Source organism: Anomaloglossus baeobatrachus, chromosome 2 (genome assembly GCF_048569485.1).
Source record: "Anomaloglossus baeobatrachus isolate aAnoBae1 chromosome 2, aAnoBae1.hap1, whole genome shotgun sequence".
NCBI lineage: Eukaryota > Metazoa > Chordata > Amphibia > Anura > Aromobatidae > Anomaloglossus > Anomaloglossus baeobatrachus.
Genome location: NC_134354.1, coordinates 349,465,813 through 349,482,787, shown reverse-complemented (window position 1 = coordinate 349,482,787; position 16,975 = coordinate 349,465,813). Strand labels below are relative to the sequence as shown.

At 43.1% G+C, this 16,975-nt stretch overlaps 1 protein-coding gene across 6 annotated transcripts in view; it reads right to left on the bottom strand.

The window, feature by feature from the left end:
* The window catches only part of PTPRU (protein tyrosine phosphatase receptor type U), a 248,438-nt gene that overhangs the window by 114,274 nt on the left and 117,189 nt on the right, over positions 1–16,975 (bottom strand). For all 6 annotated transcript variants that reach the window (XM_075335997.1, XM_075335999.1, XM_075335998.1 and 3 more), the window contains exons 4-9: positions 11,686–11,767; positions 11,496–11,611; positions 9,112–9,286; positions 7,375–7,668; positions 6,531–6,824; positions 2,305–2,414 (exon numbers count right to left, since the gene is read on the bottom strand). In XM_075335997.1, coding sequence (XP_075192112.1) covers positions 2,305–2,414; positions 6,531–6,824; positions 7,375–7,668; positions 9,112–9,286; positions 11,496–11,611; positions 11,686–11,767 — 1,071 coding nt within the window. The remainder of the gene's footprint in view (positions 1–2,304; positions 2,415–6,530; positions 6,825–7,374; positions 7,669–9,111; positions 9,287–11,495; positions 11,612–11,685; positions 11,768–16,975) is intronic.

Genomic DNA, 16,975 nt, shown 5'->3' with positions numbered 1-16,975 from the left:
CCACGTTATGGGGAGCCCCCAGCCTAACAATATCAGTCAGCAGCCACCCAGAATTGCCGCATACATTATATGCGACAGTTCTGGGACTGAACCCGGCTCTTCACGATTTGCCTTGGTGTGTTGGCAAATCGGGGTAATAAGGAGTTAATGGCAGCCCATAGCTGCCACTAAATCCAAGATTAATCATGTCAGGCATCTCCCCGAGATACCTTCCATCATTAATCTGTAAGTTACAGTTAAAAAACACACACACCCGAAAAATCCTTTGTTAGAAATAAAAAACACTAACAAAGTCCCTCATCACAAATTTATTAACCCCGACAAAGCCCTCCATGCCCGGCGTAATCCACGGACCTCCAGCGTCGCATCCAGCTCTGCTGCATGAAGGTGACCTGAGCTGCAGAATACACCGCCGCTCCTGTCAGCTCCACGCAACAAATGAGGTGAGAAGCGCGATCAGCTGCTGTCAGTCAGGTAACTCACGGCCACCGCTGGATCCAGCGGTGGCCGCTATTAACTTCAGTGACAGCAGCTGATCGCGCTACTCACCTCATTTGTTGCGTGGAGCTGACAGGAGCGGCCAGCTTTTTCAAAATAGTAAAAGCAGCCGGAGTTTTTATAACAGCCGTGCAGCGCCGGGCCGGAGATCGGGGAACGGTGAGTATGAGAGAGGGCTGCTCAATTCAGTCACTCAGGGGATTAGCGGTCACCGGTGAGTCCTTCACGGGTGACCGCTAATCAGTACGCGACACACAGACAGAGCCGCGGCATGACAATGAAGTCGGGTGAAGTTCACCCGAGTTCATTCTCATCGTGCAACTCTGTCTGCCGACATGTATCAACGACATTGTGCATCACACACACACACGGAACATTTCACACGGACAACACACACACGTCAGTTATTTCACTCACGCACACACGGACATTCCACACACACATACGGCTAGCATATGGGATACACACGCAGGCCACACATACCATAAAAACTGACCTAAAAAACGGAAAACGGACCCGAAAAACGGCCCGTTTTACACGGACGTGGTTTTAACGGATGTGTGTTTTCGGCCTGAGGGAGTGTTCCACAGGAAACGTGCGTTAAGGGGATGAGCAGTAGTTCGTGCTTTCTGGTAACTATGCTTTATCCAATGCAGTGAAAACTTGGTATTTTATTGTTTGGTCCAATCCTCTGCTATTTGTGCTGATAGGAGTTACTTGGGAAATTGGACACTTTGCTGGCTGACTATTTAATTGTTACTGGCCATTGCTGTTGATTTAGTTCCCAGCATTTTGTCCCATTTCTGTCTGATCTCCATGATATAAACTGATAGTATTTATTGTGTCGCAAAGAAATATATTTTTATATAGAATATTTTATTTATATATATATTTTTTTTTAATTCTGTGATTAGAATGGTTTAAGCACTGTTACACCTTTTTATACCTGCAATTTGTGGGTTCTCAAAACATAAAATATTTTTTCACTAGGAATAATATTTTCTTTTTCTTTTTTTCTTTGACACAGCAATTTAAGCACTTTATTTCTATTATATCAGTATTTATCTTTATATATTTTTGAAATTATTTGTATTTATTTATTATACCCCACCCAGCACCAGATAATTTTTTTTTAGGTACCTTAATGATTCAAGTGAAATTTTATGAATAAATTGTTTACCGGATTGCGGCTTAATATGGTTTCATTGGTTTTACCCACCCTCTTCTGTAACTATACTCCTCTCCTTGTTTTTTAATTGTTCTTATTATCCCTCTATCTTTTGTGAATAAAGGATTTTTATTGTGTATAATTTTTTGTATTGAGTCTGTTCTATTTTGGATTTTGTTATTTATGGCTCTATTTTGATATTTGAGTCATATAGGTGTATGCAATTTAATACACTGGTATCCATTCATTCATTCAATGAAAGTATATTAAACTTTTACTGGTGGGTGCCTTGATCGCCTCGTCAATAGGCGTACACAAATGTCGCTGAGCTGATTTTTAGGTAGTTTGTGATTAGTATTAATTTACTTTTTCAAATCAGCGTGCTGCTTAAAATATGCTTAATGCACACTGTTCTATCTTTCCCTATGGTATGGACCTTTTAATACTATGACAATATCTTAGCATGGGTCCATTGCATCTATGGAATAAAATAGTGCCTCTGTGAGGCATCGAACAGCAGCACACCGAGAGCCTATGTGACAGTGTGTGCTGCTAAACAGCTGATACTTGGATTGGGGGGTTCACGAATATTACAAATGAGATACTGAGTACAGTATATATCGTCACTATATTCCTACCTCGTATTGGGTAAGAATACCGTTAGGTTCAGCAGGTTCGTCCCAGGAGAGAATAATAGCATCATCCAATGGAGTGAGCACCAACGATTCGGAAGGAATTCCCCCAGGCACTGCATAATTAAAAAAAAAAAGTCAACTTAGTAATAATAACTGTTTAAGAACTGCAATAGATTAGTCACAAACCAAATAAGCATCATACAAGTGCATCTCAATTAATTAGAATATCGGCAAAAGTTAATTTATTTCAGTAATTCAATACAAAAAGGTAAACGCATATTTTATATAGAGTCATTACACACAGAGTGATCTATTTCAAGTGTTAATTTCTGTTAATGTCAATGATTATGGCTTACAGCCAATGATAACCCAAAAGTCATTATCTCAGAAAATTAGAATATTATATAAGACCAAATGAAAAAATCATTTTTACACTCAGAAATGTTGGCGCCTACTGAAAAGTCTGTACAGTAAAGGTATTCAATACTTGGTCAGGGCTCCTTTTGCATGAAATACTGCATCAATGCGGCGTGGCATGAAGGCGATCAGCCTGTGGCACTGCTGAGGTGTAATGGAAGCCCAAGTTGCTTTGATAGCAGCCTTCAGCTCAACTGCATTGTTGGGTCTGGTTTCTTTCATCCTCCTCTTGACAATACCCCATAGATTCTCTATGGGGTTTAGGTCAGGCCAGATTGCTGGCCAATCAAGCACAGTGATACTGTGGTTATTAAACCAGGTATTGGTATCTTGACAGTGTGGACAGGTGCCACGTCCTGCTGGAAAATGAAATTTCCATCTCCAAAAAGCTTGTCGGCAGAGGAAAGCATGAAGTGCTCTAAAATTTCCTGGTAGACGACTGCACTGACTTTGGTCTTGATAAAACACCTACATCAATAGATGACATGGCTCCCCAAACCATCACTGATTGTGGAAACTTCACACCAGACCTCAAGCAGGTTGGATTGTGGCCTCTCCACTCTTTCTCCAGACTCTGGGACCTTGATTTCCAAATGCTTGGACCACTGAGAAACAGTTCAGTTCTTTTTCTCCTTGGCCCAAGTAAGACGCTTCTGGCATTGTCTATTGGTCATGAGTGGCTTGACACAAGGAATGTGACAGTTGTAGCCCATGTCCTGTATACGTCTGTGAGTGGTGGCTCTTGAAGCACTGACTCCAGCAGCAGTCCACTCCTTATGAATCTCCCCCACATTTTTGAATGGACATTTCTTAACAAACCTATCAAGGCTGCGGTTATCCCTGTTGCTTGTGCACCTTTTTCTACCACACTTTTTCCTTCAGCTCAACTCAACTTTCCATTAATATGCTTGGATACAGCACTCTGTGAACAGCCAGCTTCTTCAGCAATGACCTTTTGTAGCTTACCCTACTTGTGGAGTGTGTCAATGACTGCCTTCTGGACATCTGTCAAGTCAGCAGTCTTCCCCATGATTGTGTAGCCTACTGAGCCAGACTAAGAGACCATTTTAAATACTTAGGAAGCCTTTGCAGGTGTCTTGTGGTAATTATTCTAATTTTCTGAGATCATGACTTTTGGATTTTCATTGGCTGTAAGCCATAATCATCAACATTAACATAAATAAACACCTGAAATAGATCTCTCTGTGTGTAATGACTCTATATAATATATGCGTTTTTCCCCTTTTTGTATTGAATTAGTGAAATAAATTTACTTTTTGATGATATTCTAATTTATTGAGATTCACTTGTAGATCATTATTTCAGGAATACCTTTGTTGGCATGTTATTTTTTTATTTTTTAAATATTACTTCAAGTCCAGGTAAATGATGTCTCCCTAAAAGGAGGATAAAGAATAAAACTTTACATTTACTAATAATATATAAATGACCATACCACATACATCTAACATTACTATAAAAGTACACTCAAATATTAAAATTCCTGATGGATATTAGCACTCAGGAATTGATTAATAAATACACAAACGAACACTTAAACAAACCCTAGAGTCTCTCTAAATATTAAGGTTTATGTCCTTCAGACACTTACTAATGCGATAATCCTTGCAATACGTCTGTAGGGTCTAAGTGTTTGTTTATGCAATTATTAATCATTTCCTGAGTACTAATATCCAGCAGGAATTGTAATACTTTATTGCACTTTTATGGTAGTGTTGATTATATAGTATATCACAAAAATGAGAACACCACATCACATTTTTGTAAACATATTATTATATCTTTTCATGGGATAACAAAGAAGATATGACACTGATATAATGTAAGGTAATCAGTGTTCAGCTTGTATAAATTTGGAATGCCATCTAAATAACTTAACACACAGCCATTAATGTCTAAACCTGTGGTAACAAAAGTGAGTACACCCATAAGTGAAATTTGCCAAATTCTGCCCAAAGTGTGAATATTTTGTGTGACCACCATTAATTTCAAGCACTGCATTAACTCTCTTGGTCATAGAGCTTCACAGCAGCCACTGGATCCTTTTCCACTCCTCCATGATGACATCACAAAGCTTGTGGATGTTAGAGACCTTGCACTCCACCTTATTTTTGAGAATGCCCCATAGATGGTGAATAGGGTTTAGGTCTGGAGACATGCTTGGCCCGTCCAGCACCTTTACCATGAGTTTCTTTAGCAAGGCAATGGTTGTCTTGGAGGAGTTTGGGGTTGTTATCATGTTGGAATACTGCATCGTGCCCTAGTTTCAGAAGGGAGGGGATCATTCTCTGCTTCAGTATGTCAGAATATATCTTAGCATTCATGGTTCCTTCAATGAATTGTAACTCTCACAGTCGGCAGCACTCATAAAGCCCCAAATCATGACACTTCCACCACCATGCTTGACTGCAGGAAAGGCACATTTTTCTTTGTACTCCTTGGTTGTCACCACACACACTTGACACCATCTGAACCAAATAAGTTTATCTTGGTCTAATTAGACCACAGGACATGGTTCCAGTAATCCATGTTCTTGGTCTGCTTGTCTTAAGCACACTGTTTGCAGGCTTTCTTGTACATCATCTTTAGAAGAGGCTTACTTTTTAGACAACAGCCATGCAGACCAATTTGATGGAGTGTGCAGCATATGGTCTAGCCACTGACAGGCTGATCCTCCACCCATTTAACCTCTGCAGAAATGCTGGCAGCACTCATACTTGACGTATTTTTTGAGAAGAAAACCTCTGGATATGATGCTGGGCACAAGCACTCAGAATGAGGCCTTTTCTGAGTGAACCCTTGTTAAACCACTGTATGGTCTTGGCCACCCAGTTACAGCTCAGTTTCAGGGTGTTTGCAATCCCCTTATAGCCTAGGCCATCTTTATGTAGGGCAACAATTCTTTTTCTGAACTGCATTGAATTTTATGCCATAAGATGCTATGTTGAACTTCCAATGACCAGTATGAGAGTGTGTGAGCGATAACACCAAATTTAGCACACCTGCTCTTTATTCACACCTGAGACCTTGTAACACTAATGAGTCACATAATACCGGGGAAGGAAAATGGCTAATTTGGCACAATTTGGTTATTTTCAGTTAAGGCCCTGTCACACACATGTGCGGCAGATCTGTGGTTGCAGTGAGATTGTGGACAATCAGTGCCAGGTTTGTGGCTGTGTACAAATGGAACAATATGTCCATGATTTCACTGCAACCACAGATCTGCCAAAGATTTATCTCTGTGTGTGACGGGGGCTTTAGAGATGTACTCACTTTTGTTGGCAGAGCTTTAGACATTAATGGGTGTTGAGGACATACCAAATTTACACTGTCATCAGAGTTGTCCCATGAAAAGATATAAAATATTTACAAAAATGTGAGGGGTGTATGCACTTTTGTGAGATACTGTATGTATGGTAATTTGCATATTATTAATAAATGTATTTTTTTATTATTTATCCCTTTCAGTGAGATGTTATTGGGAATTTGGTATTTTTCAGTGATTTCTCAGGTAATAGAAGTGAATTTCAAATTGTACGTTGCAAATTCAATGCTGATACAAAAACAATAAGTTTAATATAAAGATAGTGGCATGAAATCAATATCTAGGTTTAATAGACATCAATATTGATAGAATTTTATGATCTATGCTTTTTAACAGCCGTGTTAAGCATTTCATAGGCAGGCACCTCTAAGATGTTATACTTTCCCTAAGAACCTTTACTGACAATCAGCTGTGATTTTAACAGTAGGAAAATGTCAGGGTAAAACAATCTGATGAAACAAACCATCTTCCTGTGTGTAACATGTAACCTCCTTGCCCTCCTTTCGTCCCTCTGGATTGGATATAACAAGGCGACAGTGTACGGCACTGTATGGGGGGAGAGAACGAAGGGTGTAGTGGCTAGCTCCCCCCTCCACGGTTACACAGTCTTGTAAAGTACTGGATACATGGTGGTAACACAGTGTCACTGAGTAGGTATGACAGCGCGTGATATTAAAGCCAACCGCTTCCCAATGCAGCGTTAGTTGGCGCGGTTGTTCTGCTGTGCATGAAAGGCCTTTGGGTGCTCGCATTGGCTCTGTGAGAAGAACAAAAATAAGACAGTTATGTTATGGCAAGGCTAACATATTCTCATTTAGTCACATTAGGTATATACTTTTTAATTTGAGAAGTCTTGCTCATAAAAGCAGCAGGATGTGGCATTGTCTTACAGGACACTGCATGAAGACTTGGGACCATCTTGGAGGCAGAAGTTACTCATTTTCCCTAAGCAAGTAATTTATCTTTCTTTTTGGTAATGATATGATACTTCCTCTTTCTCACTTACTCAGTAATAACCTCTATCTCTGTGAGCAAGATGAGGAAGGTTTGCACACTGACACTGATCAATGAGTATTTCTTGGCTCCAGTGCAACGTTCCCTGAGTTGACCAGCACTGGCAGACTGAAAGACTCTTAGGTCTCCCCCAATGCTCTCCTGAAAAAGAGTTTTTTTGTGACAGTTAAGAGCTATCTCAGGTTTACTATATGGTCAAATGGTACTGTAGAATGTAAATACTGTTGGTTGGTTCTTCAAATATTCTTAAAATAATCACATGACACATGCATTATATTGATAAGGTCTCCTACCTGCACACTTTGTCCTACTGATGAGTGCTGGTCCAGGTCTCCCGGTGCCCCCCTCACCAGGCCGAGTAAGTAACACAGACAGGTGATATTGTGAATCAGGGTCCAAGTGCCACAGTTTGTATGTGTGTGAAGTAACAGCATGTCTTTCCCGCCAGGATCCGCCACTTACACGATACTCAATTTCCCTGCGCACTATGGGTCCATCGCCAGTAATCGAGCGAGTATTTAGTTGCACAACCAAATAAGTGGGACCAGCCCTTAAAAGTTGAGGTGGAGCAATAGGTGTTGGTGGTTCTGTGTGATAATCAGTGGTAATAGGTTAGTATGAGATAAGTAACAAAGTGATTTAGGACTGCATAGTGATTTTTAATATTGCAAATGCTAAAAGAATGGAAACAGACAATGCAATACTGGAGATTCACTCTAAATGTGATTTATGCAGCACCAAAGGTTTGTTCACACTTAGTTTTGTGAGCAGAAATGCTTCGTAACCCACCTGAAAAAGAGCTAAAAAAGAATGAACATGTGACCTGCAGTGCAAAATCGACTTTCTGTTCAAGTGTTCAGTGTTTGGAGCTTCTTTTTACCACTTTACGTTTCAAAAGATGACAAGTGGCTAAAAGAAATGAGCTGGCCATTCTTCAGGAGGCTTCCACTTGGAATCCACTTGCTATTTTATATATATACAAGACAAAAAAATAAACTAGAGGCAAAGCCACAGCAAACAGCAACCACTGAAAATAGCTGATTAAAGAAGTTATCCACTACCCTAATAAATTTCATTTTTTATTCATCAATCGTGCTATTATGTGCCACTAAATGCATCCATACTCTTATGATAGTAATATAAACCTTTTATCATGCAGATGGAATTACTTGGTGTCTCCCAGCTGCAACTCTGATGTTTACATCGATCTCTTCCCCTCTCCAGGCTTAATGTGTGCTAATACTACAAGCTCCATCATGCATTACTGCAGCCTGTTTGCCAACACTTAGCTCACCCCCTCCCTTCTCTACCCTGTACTGCTGAAGATATTGGGAGATAACAAGTGTCAGCGTATCCCAGCTATTGCCAGATGACCAGTACAGGCCCTCCACTGTTTGTTACAGTATGCAAATTCCAGCACTTTTCAGCTGTCCAAATCAGTGATTGGATTATCTAAACCCTTTGCTTTTGAAATGAAGATTGACCCCTTCTGTTACTGCAGAATCAAACTGTCAGCTCAGCTTGTGAGACAGACTAATTGTCATTCATTCCAAAATATCCACACCCACCATCAGAAGCCCAGTGAAAACTTCCTTTCATTTTGTCTAATTTCTTTGCCGGAAAAGGAAGTATCAGACATAAAAGAGGAAGAAATAGCTACATAAGAATCCATTGCTATGAATGTGCTGAGATGCGTTCATTGAAGCTATACATGCAATACAAGTATATTACAAAAGGTATTGTTTAGAAGAACTGTGATATATGCAATCGGGTGAAAAAGAAGTGGAACACCCCTTTAAGGAAAATCGCCACCAGCATTTTTTTGAAGCGTCTTCCTGTGGGAAAACTCGGCGGGTATGCCAGTGTCTAAAATACGTCGTCTGCACATACACCAAGTCTACAATCAAAACTAGTGGTATTTGAACTCCTTGTGATTTGTTAAACATTTCCGCAACAAAAAATCTCAGTGTGAACACACCCCAAGTAAAAAGAAAACTTTGGAGGGAAAATCATATACTTTCTGAGCTCACCTTTCACCACAAGCTCAGCAAAGTTGGACACTCCTGCACCATAAATGGAGCGACTCACACAGCGATATAGGTCCTGATCATCTCTCCCAGCTTCAAACAGCTGGAAAGAAGCCAAGAGCCGCCAGTGACTGACATGCTGAATTATTCCTGAAGATGTGATGCCTCCATTTTGCCTCTGTAATCCGACAATAAATTTAGATGATTAAAACCAATCCTAGTCAAAGGTTGCATCTCAACCATGATCTTCACAAAAGCATATTCAGCTGAGACAAGTGTCTTACTCAGTACTTTGTACGAATATCCGGCTTGTGAATGAACGTGATTACTCAGTTTATGAATGAATGCACACCATCACATGCCTTTGACACAGCATCAACTCATTTCCCAGGAGCATTGCAATCACTAATTATACCAAATCTAAACTTTCAGTACATGCTATCATTTGTTCGAGATGTAACCATAGAAACCTTATAGTTTCTTCTCCAAACTTTCTGCTCATCTGCATTGCATACAAAAGTCGTAGACGCAGCTGAGTAGGCACAATGTAGTAGTCATACTGAGGAATTGTGTCACCGACACAATAACCATACGCATCCCTTCAATATATTCTTATTCAGACGCCACATTCCCTAATTGGCTTCATGCCATCTCATTCAAACCCCTGTCATCTACAGTTAGGTCCAGAAATATTTGGACAGTGACACAATTTTCGCGAGTTGGGCTCTGCATGCCACCACATTGGATTTGAAATGAAATCTCTACAACAGAATTCAAGTGCAGATTGTAACGTTTAATTTGAAGGTTTGAACAAAAATATCTGATAGAAATTGTAGGAATTGTACACATTTCTTTACAAACACTCCACATTTTAGGAGGTCAAAAGTAATTGGACAAATAAACCAAACCCAAACAAAATATTTTTATTTTCAATATTTTGTTGCGAATCCTTTGGAGGCAATCACTGCCTTAAGTCTGGAACCCATGGACATCACCAAACGCTGGGTTTCCTCCTTCTTAATGCTTTGCCAGGCCTTTACAGCCGCAGCCTTCAGGTCTTGCTTGTTTGTGGGTCTTTCCGTCTTAAGTCTGAATTTGAGCAAGTGAAATGCATGCTCAATTGGGTTAAGATCTGGTGATTGACTTGGCCATTGCAGAATGTTCCACTTTTTTGCACTCATGAACTCCTGGGTAGCTTTGGCTGTATGCTTGGGGTCATTGTCCATCTGTACTATGAAGCGCCGTCCGATCAACTTTGCGGCATTTGGCTGAATCTGGGCTGAAAGTATATCCCGGTACACTTCAGAATTCATCCGGCTACTCTTGTCTGCTGTTATGTCATCAATAAACACAAGTGACCCAGTGCCATTGAAAGCCATGCATGCCCATGCCATCACGTTGCCTCCATCATGTTTTACAGAGGATGTGGTGTGCCTTGGATCATGTGCTGTTCCCTTTCTTCTCCAAACTTTTTTCTTCCCATCATTCTGGTACAGGTTGATCTTGGTCTCATCTGTCCATAGAATACTTTTCCAGAACTGAGCTGGCTTCATGAGGTGTTTTTCAGCAAATTTAACTCTGGCCTGTCTATTTTTGGAATTGATGAATGGTTTGCATCTAGATGTGAACCCTTTGTATTTACTTTCATGGAGTCTTCTCTTTACTGTTGACTTAGAGACAGATACACCTACTTCACTGAGAGTGTTCTGGACTTCAGTTGATGTTGTGAACGGGTTCTTCTTCACCAAAGAAAGTATGCGGCGATCATCCACCACTGTTGTCATCCGTGGGCGCCCAGGCCTTTTTGAGTTCCCAAGCTCACCAGTCAATTCCTTTTTTCTCAGAATGTACCCGACTGTTGATTTTGCTACTCCAAGCATGTCTGCTATCTCTCTGATGGATTTTTTCTTTTTTTTCAGCCTCAGGATGTTCTGCTTCACCTCAATTGAGAGTTCCTTAGACAGCATGTTGTCTGGTCACAGCAACAGCTTCCAAATGCAAAACCACACACCTGTAATCAACCCCAGACCTTTTAACTACTTCATTGATTACAGGTTAACGAGGGAGACGCCTTCAGAGTTAATTGCAGCCCTTAGAGTCCCTTGTCCAATTACTTTTGGTCCCTTGAAAAAGAGGAGGCTATGCATTACAAAGCTATGATTCCTAAACCCTTTCTCCGATTTGGATGTGAAAACTCTCATATTGCAGCTGGGAGTGTGCACTTTCAGCCCATATTATATATATAATTGTATTTCTGAACATGTTTTTGTAAACAGCTAAAATAACAAAACTTGTGTCACTGTCCAAATATTTCTGGACCTAACTGTATATGCCCCACTCAACTCAGTGCTCATACAAGAGATGCCTCACATGACGCTTGTTCTCACCTGCAGTAAGAAGGTCTCGCCTTCATTTGCCCTGCCAGCAGCAGGGCACTGAAACGTGGCATTCTGCCCAGCGTTAACTTCCACCTCCCCAAGCCGGGAGAAGTGAGGAGCCTGAGCTGTGAAAGAAGAAGTAGTTAAAGAGGCTTTTCGTTTCATATAGGACTGAAGTGTCATGTTCTGAATTACTCACTGCAGGGGTAACTAAGAAGAAGAATATTATCCAGTGCAATGTATCCTAGTGGAGTTCCTGACACCTCAGCTTCAAATAGCACCTATAATAAAATAAAAAAAATAGATCCAATAGCAGAGTGACCAATTAAAAACAAAAAGTTCCTTTCTGTGTACTAAGCACTCCATACAAAAGTCCCTATTGGTATTATTCCAACATTATAAAGTGCCGCAACAATGTATGTGACAGCCACTGCATCAACATTACAGTCATAGAAAGCAGATCGTAGTGGATTAGCGGTGTAGCCAACTCTTCTCATTACTGCAGTACCGTAATACCATGCACGTACCAGTCATTCTGTAGTCCTGTGTGCCAGCACTTTTCCTAATTATTACATATTGCTTGCTTCAGATACAGGATGTTGGTCATTTATGCCTTAAATTAGTTGCCAATAAGCCAAGACTGAACCACTATTGTTACGCTTTGTCTCATAAAGAATCTATATTAACCAGTTCAAGATGAAACCATACCCCCCACCTACTCATTCCTTACATTTTTTTCTCATTTGGATATTCAAATAATTTTTGCATCTTTTTTCATGATACGTGGGGCCTAATTATTTTATCTCATTTACATAAACTCTTTTTTAAAATGTTTTCCAGATATTGAACAATATCACTGTGAAATTAAATGTATGTGCCTGTTTTTGACTTTTTTTTCTTTTTTTTAATTAAAAGGAGCACTAAAGTATATGTTAAAATGTGTTACCCTTTCTGTGGCAATTATTTTTAAGTATCGGACAAGTTTTTATTAATTTACACAGGTGAGGTTCGTAACAATGATATCAATTGGGAGCAGCTTTTCTTATGTATTTATTTTCTTCCTTCTTTTTAATTAATTAATTTATTTTTTATTTATTTCACATATTGTGCATCCAAAAAGGTCATAAAATATCTTTGGGGGCATTTCAACATTTAAATACTTTATTTCTCCTAACTGAGTTCCCTTGTAACTGGGACTGGCTACATAACAGAGTTGACCAATGACCCAGCAATTCCTACTCCCTCTCTACACTCAGCAATTACATATTCAGTGGGTCCGAAGTAGGAAGCGCAGTAAGTAATCTGTTAAGTGCTGTGTATATAGCAATCAGGAAGACAGAGGCAGTAACAAACCCTTTCTGCCTTTTCAATGGGAAGCTTGCCTTTGTCCTGACAATCTTGTACAGTTTATATATTATGCAATGTCGTTTTAGAAACTCACTGCAGAGCATAATGAGGACCAATGGATGTTTTAAGTTATTGGGAACCTGTCAGGTCCCAAATGCGTTCTAACCTTCCACCAGGAGCATGTGTGGCCTAATAACCCCTTCCTACCCATCCCTGTGTTGTAATATTGTGTAATATGAAAGTAATAAAAAAAAATTATTACTTACATATTCCCTATGTAAATAGGATAGAGTCTAGTCCCCTGTGGGTATATAATACTGATATTTCTGGCACGCATAGGAAAAAATATTTCAATATGATATTGAAGAATGAAGGGAATTTTGTTACTTACCGTAAATTCCTTTTCTTCTAGCTCCTATTGGGAGACCCAGACGATTGGGTGTATAGCTACTGCCTCCGGAGGCCACACAAAGCATTACACTAAAAAGTGTAAGGCCCCTCCCCTTCTGGCTATACACCCCCAGTGGGATCACTGGCTCACCAGTTTTAGTGCAAAAGCAAGAAGGAGGAAAGCCAATAACTGGTTTAAACAAATTCACTCCGAGTAACATCGGAGAACTGAAAAACCGTTCAACATGAGCAACATGTGTACCCGAAACAACCCAAAAATCCCGAAGGACAACAGGGCGGGTGCTGGGTCTCCCAATAGGAGCTAGAAGAAAAGGAATTTACGGTAAGTAACAAAATTCCCTTCTTCTTCGTCGCTCCATTGGGAGACCCAGACGATTGGGACGTCCAAAAGCTGTCCCTGGGTGGGTAAAGAAATACCTCATGTTAGAGCTGCAAGACAGCCCTCCCCTACGAGGAGGCAACTGCCGCCTGCAGGACTCTTCTACCTAGGCTGGCGTCCGCCGAAGCATAGGTATGCACCTGATAATGTTTGGTGAAAGTGTGCAGACTCGACCAGGTAGCTGCCTGGCACACCTGTTGAGCCGTAGCCTGGTGTCGTAATGCCCAGGATGCACCCACGGCTCTGGTAGAATGGGCCTTCAGCCCTGAAGGAACCGGAAGCCCAGCAGAACGGTAGGCTTCAAGAATTGGTTCTTTGATCCATCGAGCCAGGGTGGCCTTAGAAGCCTGCGACCCTTTGCGCTGACCAGCGACAAGGACAAAGAGTGCATCCGAACGGCGCAAGGGCGCCGTGCGGGAAATGTAGATTCTGAGTGCTCTCACCAGATCTAACAAATGTAAATGCTTCTCATACCGATGAACTGCATGAGGACAAAACGAAGGCAAGGAGATATCCTGATTAAGATGAAAAGAGGATACCACCTTCGGGAGAAACTCCTGAATGGGGCGCCGCACTACCTTGTCCTGGTGGAAGACCAGGAAGGGAGTCTTGGATGACAGCGCTGCCAGCTCAGACACTCTCCGAAGAGATGTGATCGCTACCAGAAAAGCCACGTTCTGGGATAGTCTAGAAAGTGAAACCTCCCTCAGAGGCTCGAAGGACGGCTTCTGGAGGGCAACTAGTACCCTGTTCAGATCCCATGGATCTAACGGCCGCTTGCACGGGGGAACGATATGGCAAACCCCCTGTAGGAACGTGCGCACCATAGGAAGGCGTGCCAAACGCCTCTGAAAAAAGACGGATAGCGCCGATACCTGACCTTTAAGGGAGCCGAGCGCCAAACCTTTTTCTAACCCAGATAGCAGGAAAGAAAGAAAGGTAGGCAATGCAAATGGCCAGGGAGACACTCCCTGAGCAGAGCACCAGGATAAGAATATCCTCCACGTTCTGTGGTTCTTAGCGGACGTGGGCTTCCTAGCCTGTCTCATGGTGGCAACGACCCCGTGGAATAATCCTGAAGACGCTAGGATCCAGGACTCAATGGCCACACAGTCAGGTTCAGGGCCGCAGAATTCCGATGGAAAAACGGCCCTTGGGACAGTAAGTCTGGTCGGTCTGGTAGTGCCCACGGTTGGCCGACCGTGAGCTGCCACAGATCCGGATACCACGCCCTCCTCGGCCAGTCTGGGGCGACGAGTATGACGCGGCTGCAATCGGATCTGATCTTGCGTAGCACTCTGGGCAAGGGTGCCAGAGGTGGAAACACATAAGGGAGCCGGAACTGCGACCAATCTTGCGCTAGGGCGTCTGCCGCCAGCGCTCTTTGATCGCGAGACCGTGCCATGAAGGTTGGGACCTTGTTGTTGTGCCGGGACGCCATTAGGTCGACGTCCGGCCTTCCCCAGCGGCGACAGATTTCCTGAAACACGTCCGGGTGAAGGGACCATTCCCCTGCGTCCATGCCCTGGCGACTGAGGAAGTCTGCCTCCCAGTTTTCTACGCCGGGGATGTGAACTGCGGATATGGTGGAGGCCGTGGCATCCACCCACATCAGAATCCGCCGGACTTCCTGGAAGGCTTGCCGACTGCGTGTCCCCCCTTGGTGATTGATGTATGCCACCGCTGAGGAGTTGTCCGATTGAATTCGGATCTGCTTTCTTTCCAGCCACTGCTGGAAGGCTAGTAGGGCAAGATACACTGCTCTGATTACCAGAACATTGATCTGAAGGGTGGACTCCTGCTGAGTGCACGGACCCTGAGCCCTGTGGTGGAGAAAAACGCTCCCCACCCTGACAGACTCGCGTCTGTCGTGACCACCGCCCAAGACGGTGGTAGGAAGGATCTTCCCTGTGATAATGAGGTGGGAAGAAGCCACCATTGCAGAGAGTCCTTGCCGTCTGTGAAAGGGATACTTTCCTGTACAGGGATGTTGACTTCCCGTCTCATTGGCGGAGAATGTCCCATTGAAGTGAACGCAGATGAAACTGCGCAAACGGAACCGCCTCCATTGCCGCCACTATCTTCCCGAGGAAGTGCATGAGGCGTCTTAAGAAGTGCGACTGACCTTGAAGGAGAGTCTGCACCCCAGTCTGTAGTGACCGCTGCTTGTCCAGCGGAAGCTTCACTAGCGCTGAGAGGGTATGAAACTCCATGCCAAGATACGTTAGTGATTGGGTCGTGACAGGTTTGACTTTGAGAAGTTGATGATCCACCCGAACGTCTGGAGAGTCTCCAGCGCAACATTCAGGCTGAGTTGGCATGCCTCTTGAGAGGGTGCCTTGACAAGTATATCGTCCAAGTAAGGGATCACAGAGTGTCCCTGTGAGTGCAAGACTGCTACCACTGCCGTCATGACCTTGGCGAACACCCGTGGGGCTGTCGCCAGCCCGAATGGCAGAGCTACGAACTGAAGCTGGTCGTTTCCTATCACGAAATGTAGAAAAACATTGGTGCTCTGTAGCAATCGGCACGTGGAGATAAGCATCTTAGATGTCTATTGATGCTAGGAAATTTCCTTGAGACATTGAGGCAATGACGGAGCGGAGGGTATCATCCGGAACCGCCTGGCCTCCACGTGCTTGTTGAGCAGTTTTAGGTCCAGAACGGAACGGAAAGAGCCATCCTTGTTTGGCACCACAACCAGATTGGAGGAAAACCGTGTCTTGTTCCTGAAGAGGAACCGGGATTACCACTCCTTCTGCCTGCAGAAGAGCATCTGCTCGGTGGGGAGGTGGGGACGTTCTGAAGAATCGAGTCGGAGGACGAGAACAGAACTCTGTCCTGTGCACGTGGGCACACTGTCCCTCACCCACCGGTCTGTGACCTGTGGCAGCTAAATGTCGCCAAAGGCGAGCGAGTCTGCCATCAACCGCGGATGCGGAAAGATGAGAGAGCTGAGAGTCATGAGGAGACCGCCTTGGTAGCGGTTCCTCCGGCTGCCTTCCTTGGGCGTGATTGAGCCCGGCCGGCAGCTGAGCCCCTCTGAGGCTTTTCAGCCCTTTTGGACGAGGACAATTGGGACCTGCCCAAGCCTGGGAAGGACCGAAACCTCGGCTGTCCTTCCAGGACAGCATTAATAGGGTAAGTCGCAATGCAGACATTGCGAGGTTACGGACGCCCCTGCGGCACAGATGTACTTGTGCTCAAGACCAGCTGCGCAAGAACAGCTGAAAAGCTTAGGGTGCCCATACGGCTGTGAATGCCAGAGCAACCGACACGCCGATAGCCTCACAGACAGATTTCAACCAGAGTCCATGTGTCTGTCAATGGCATCTGTAAGTGAAGTCCCATC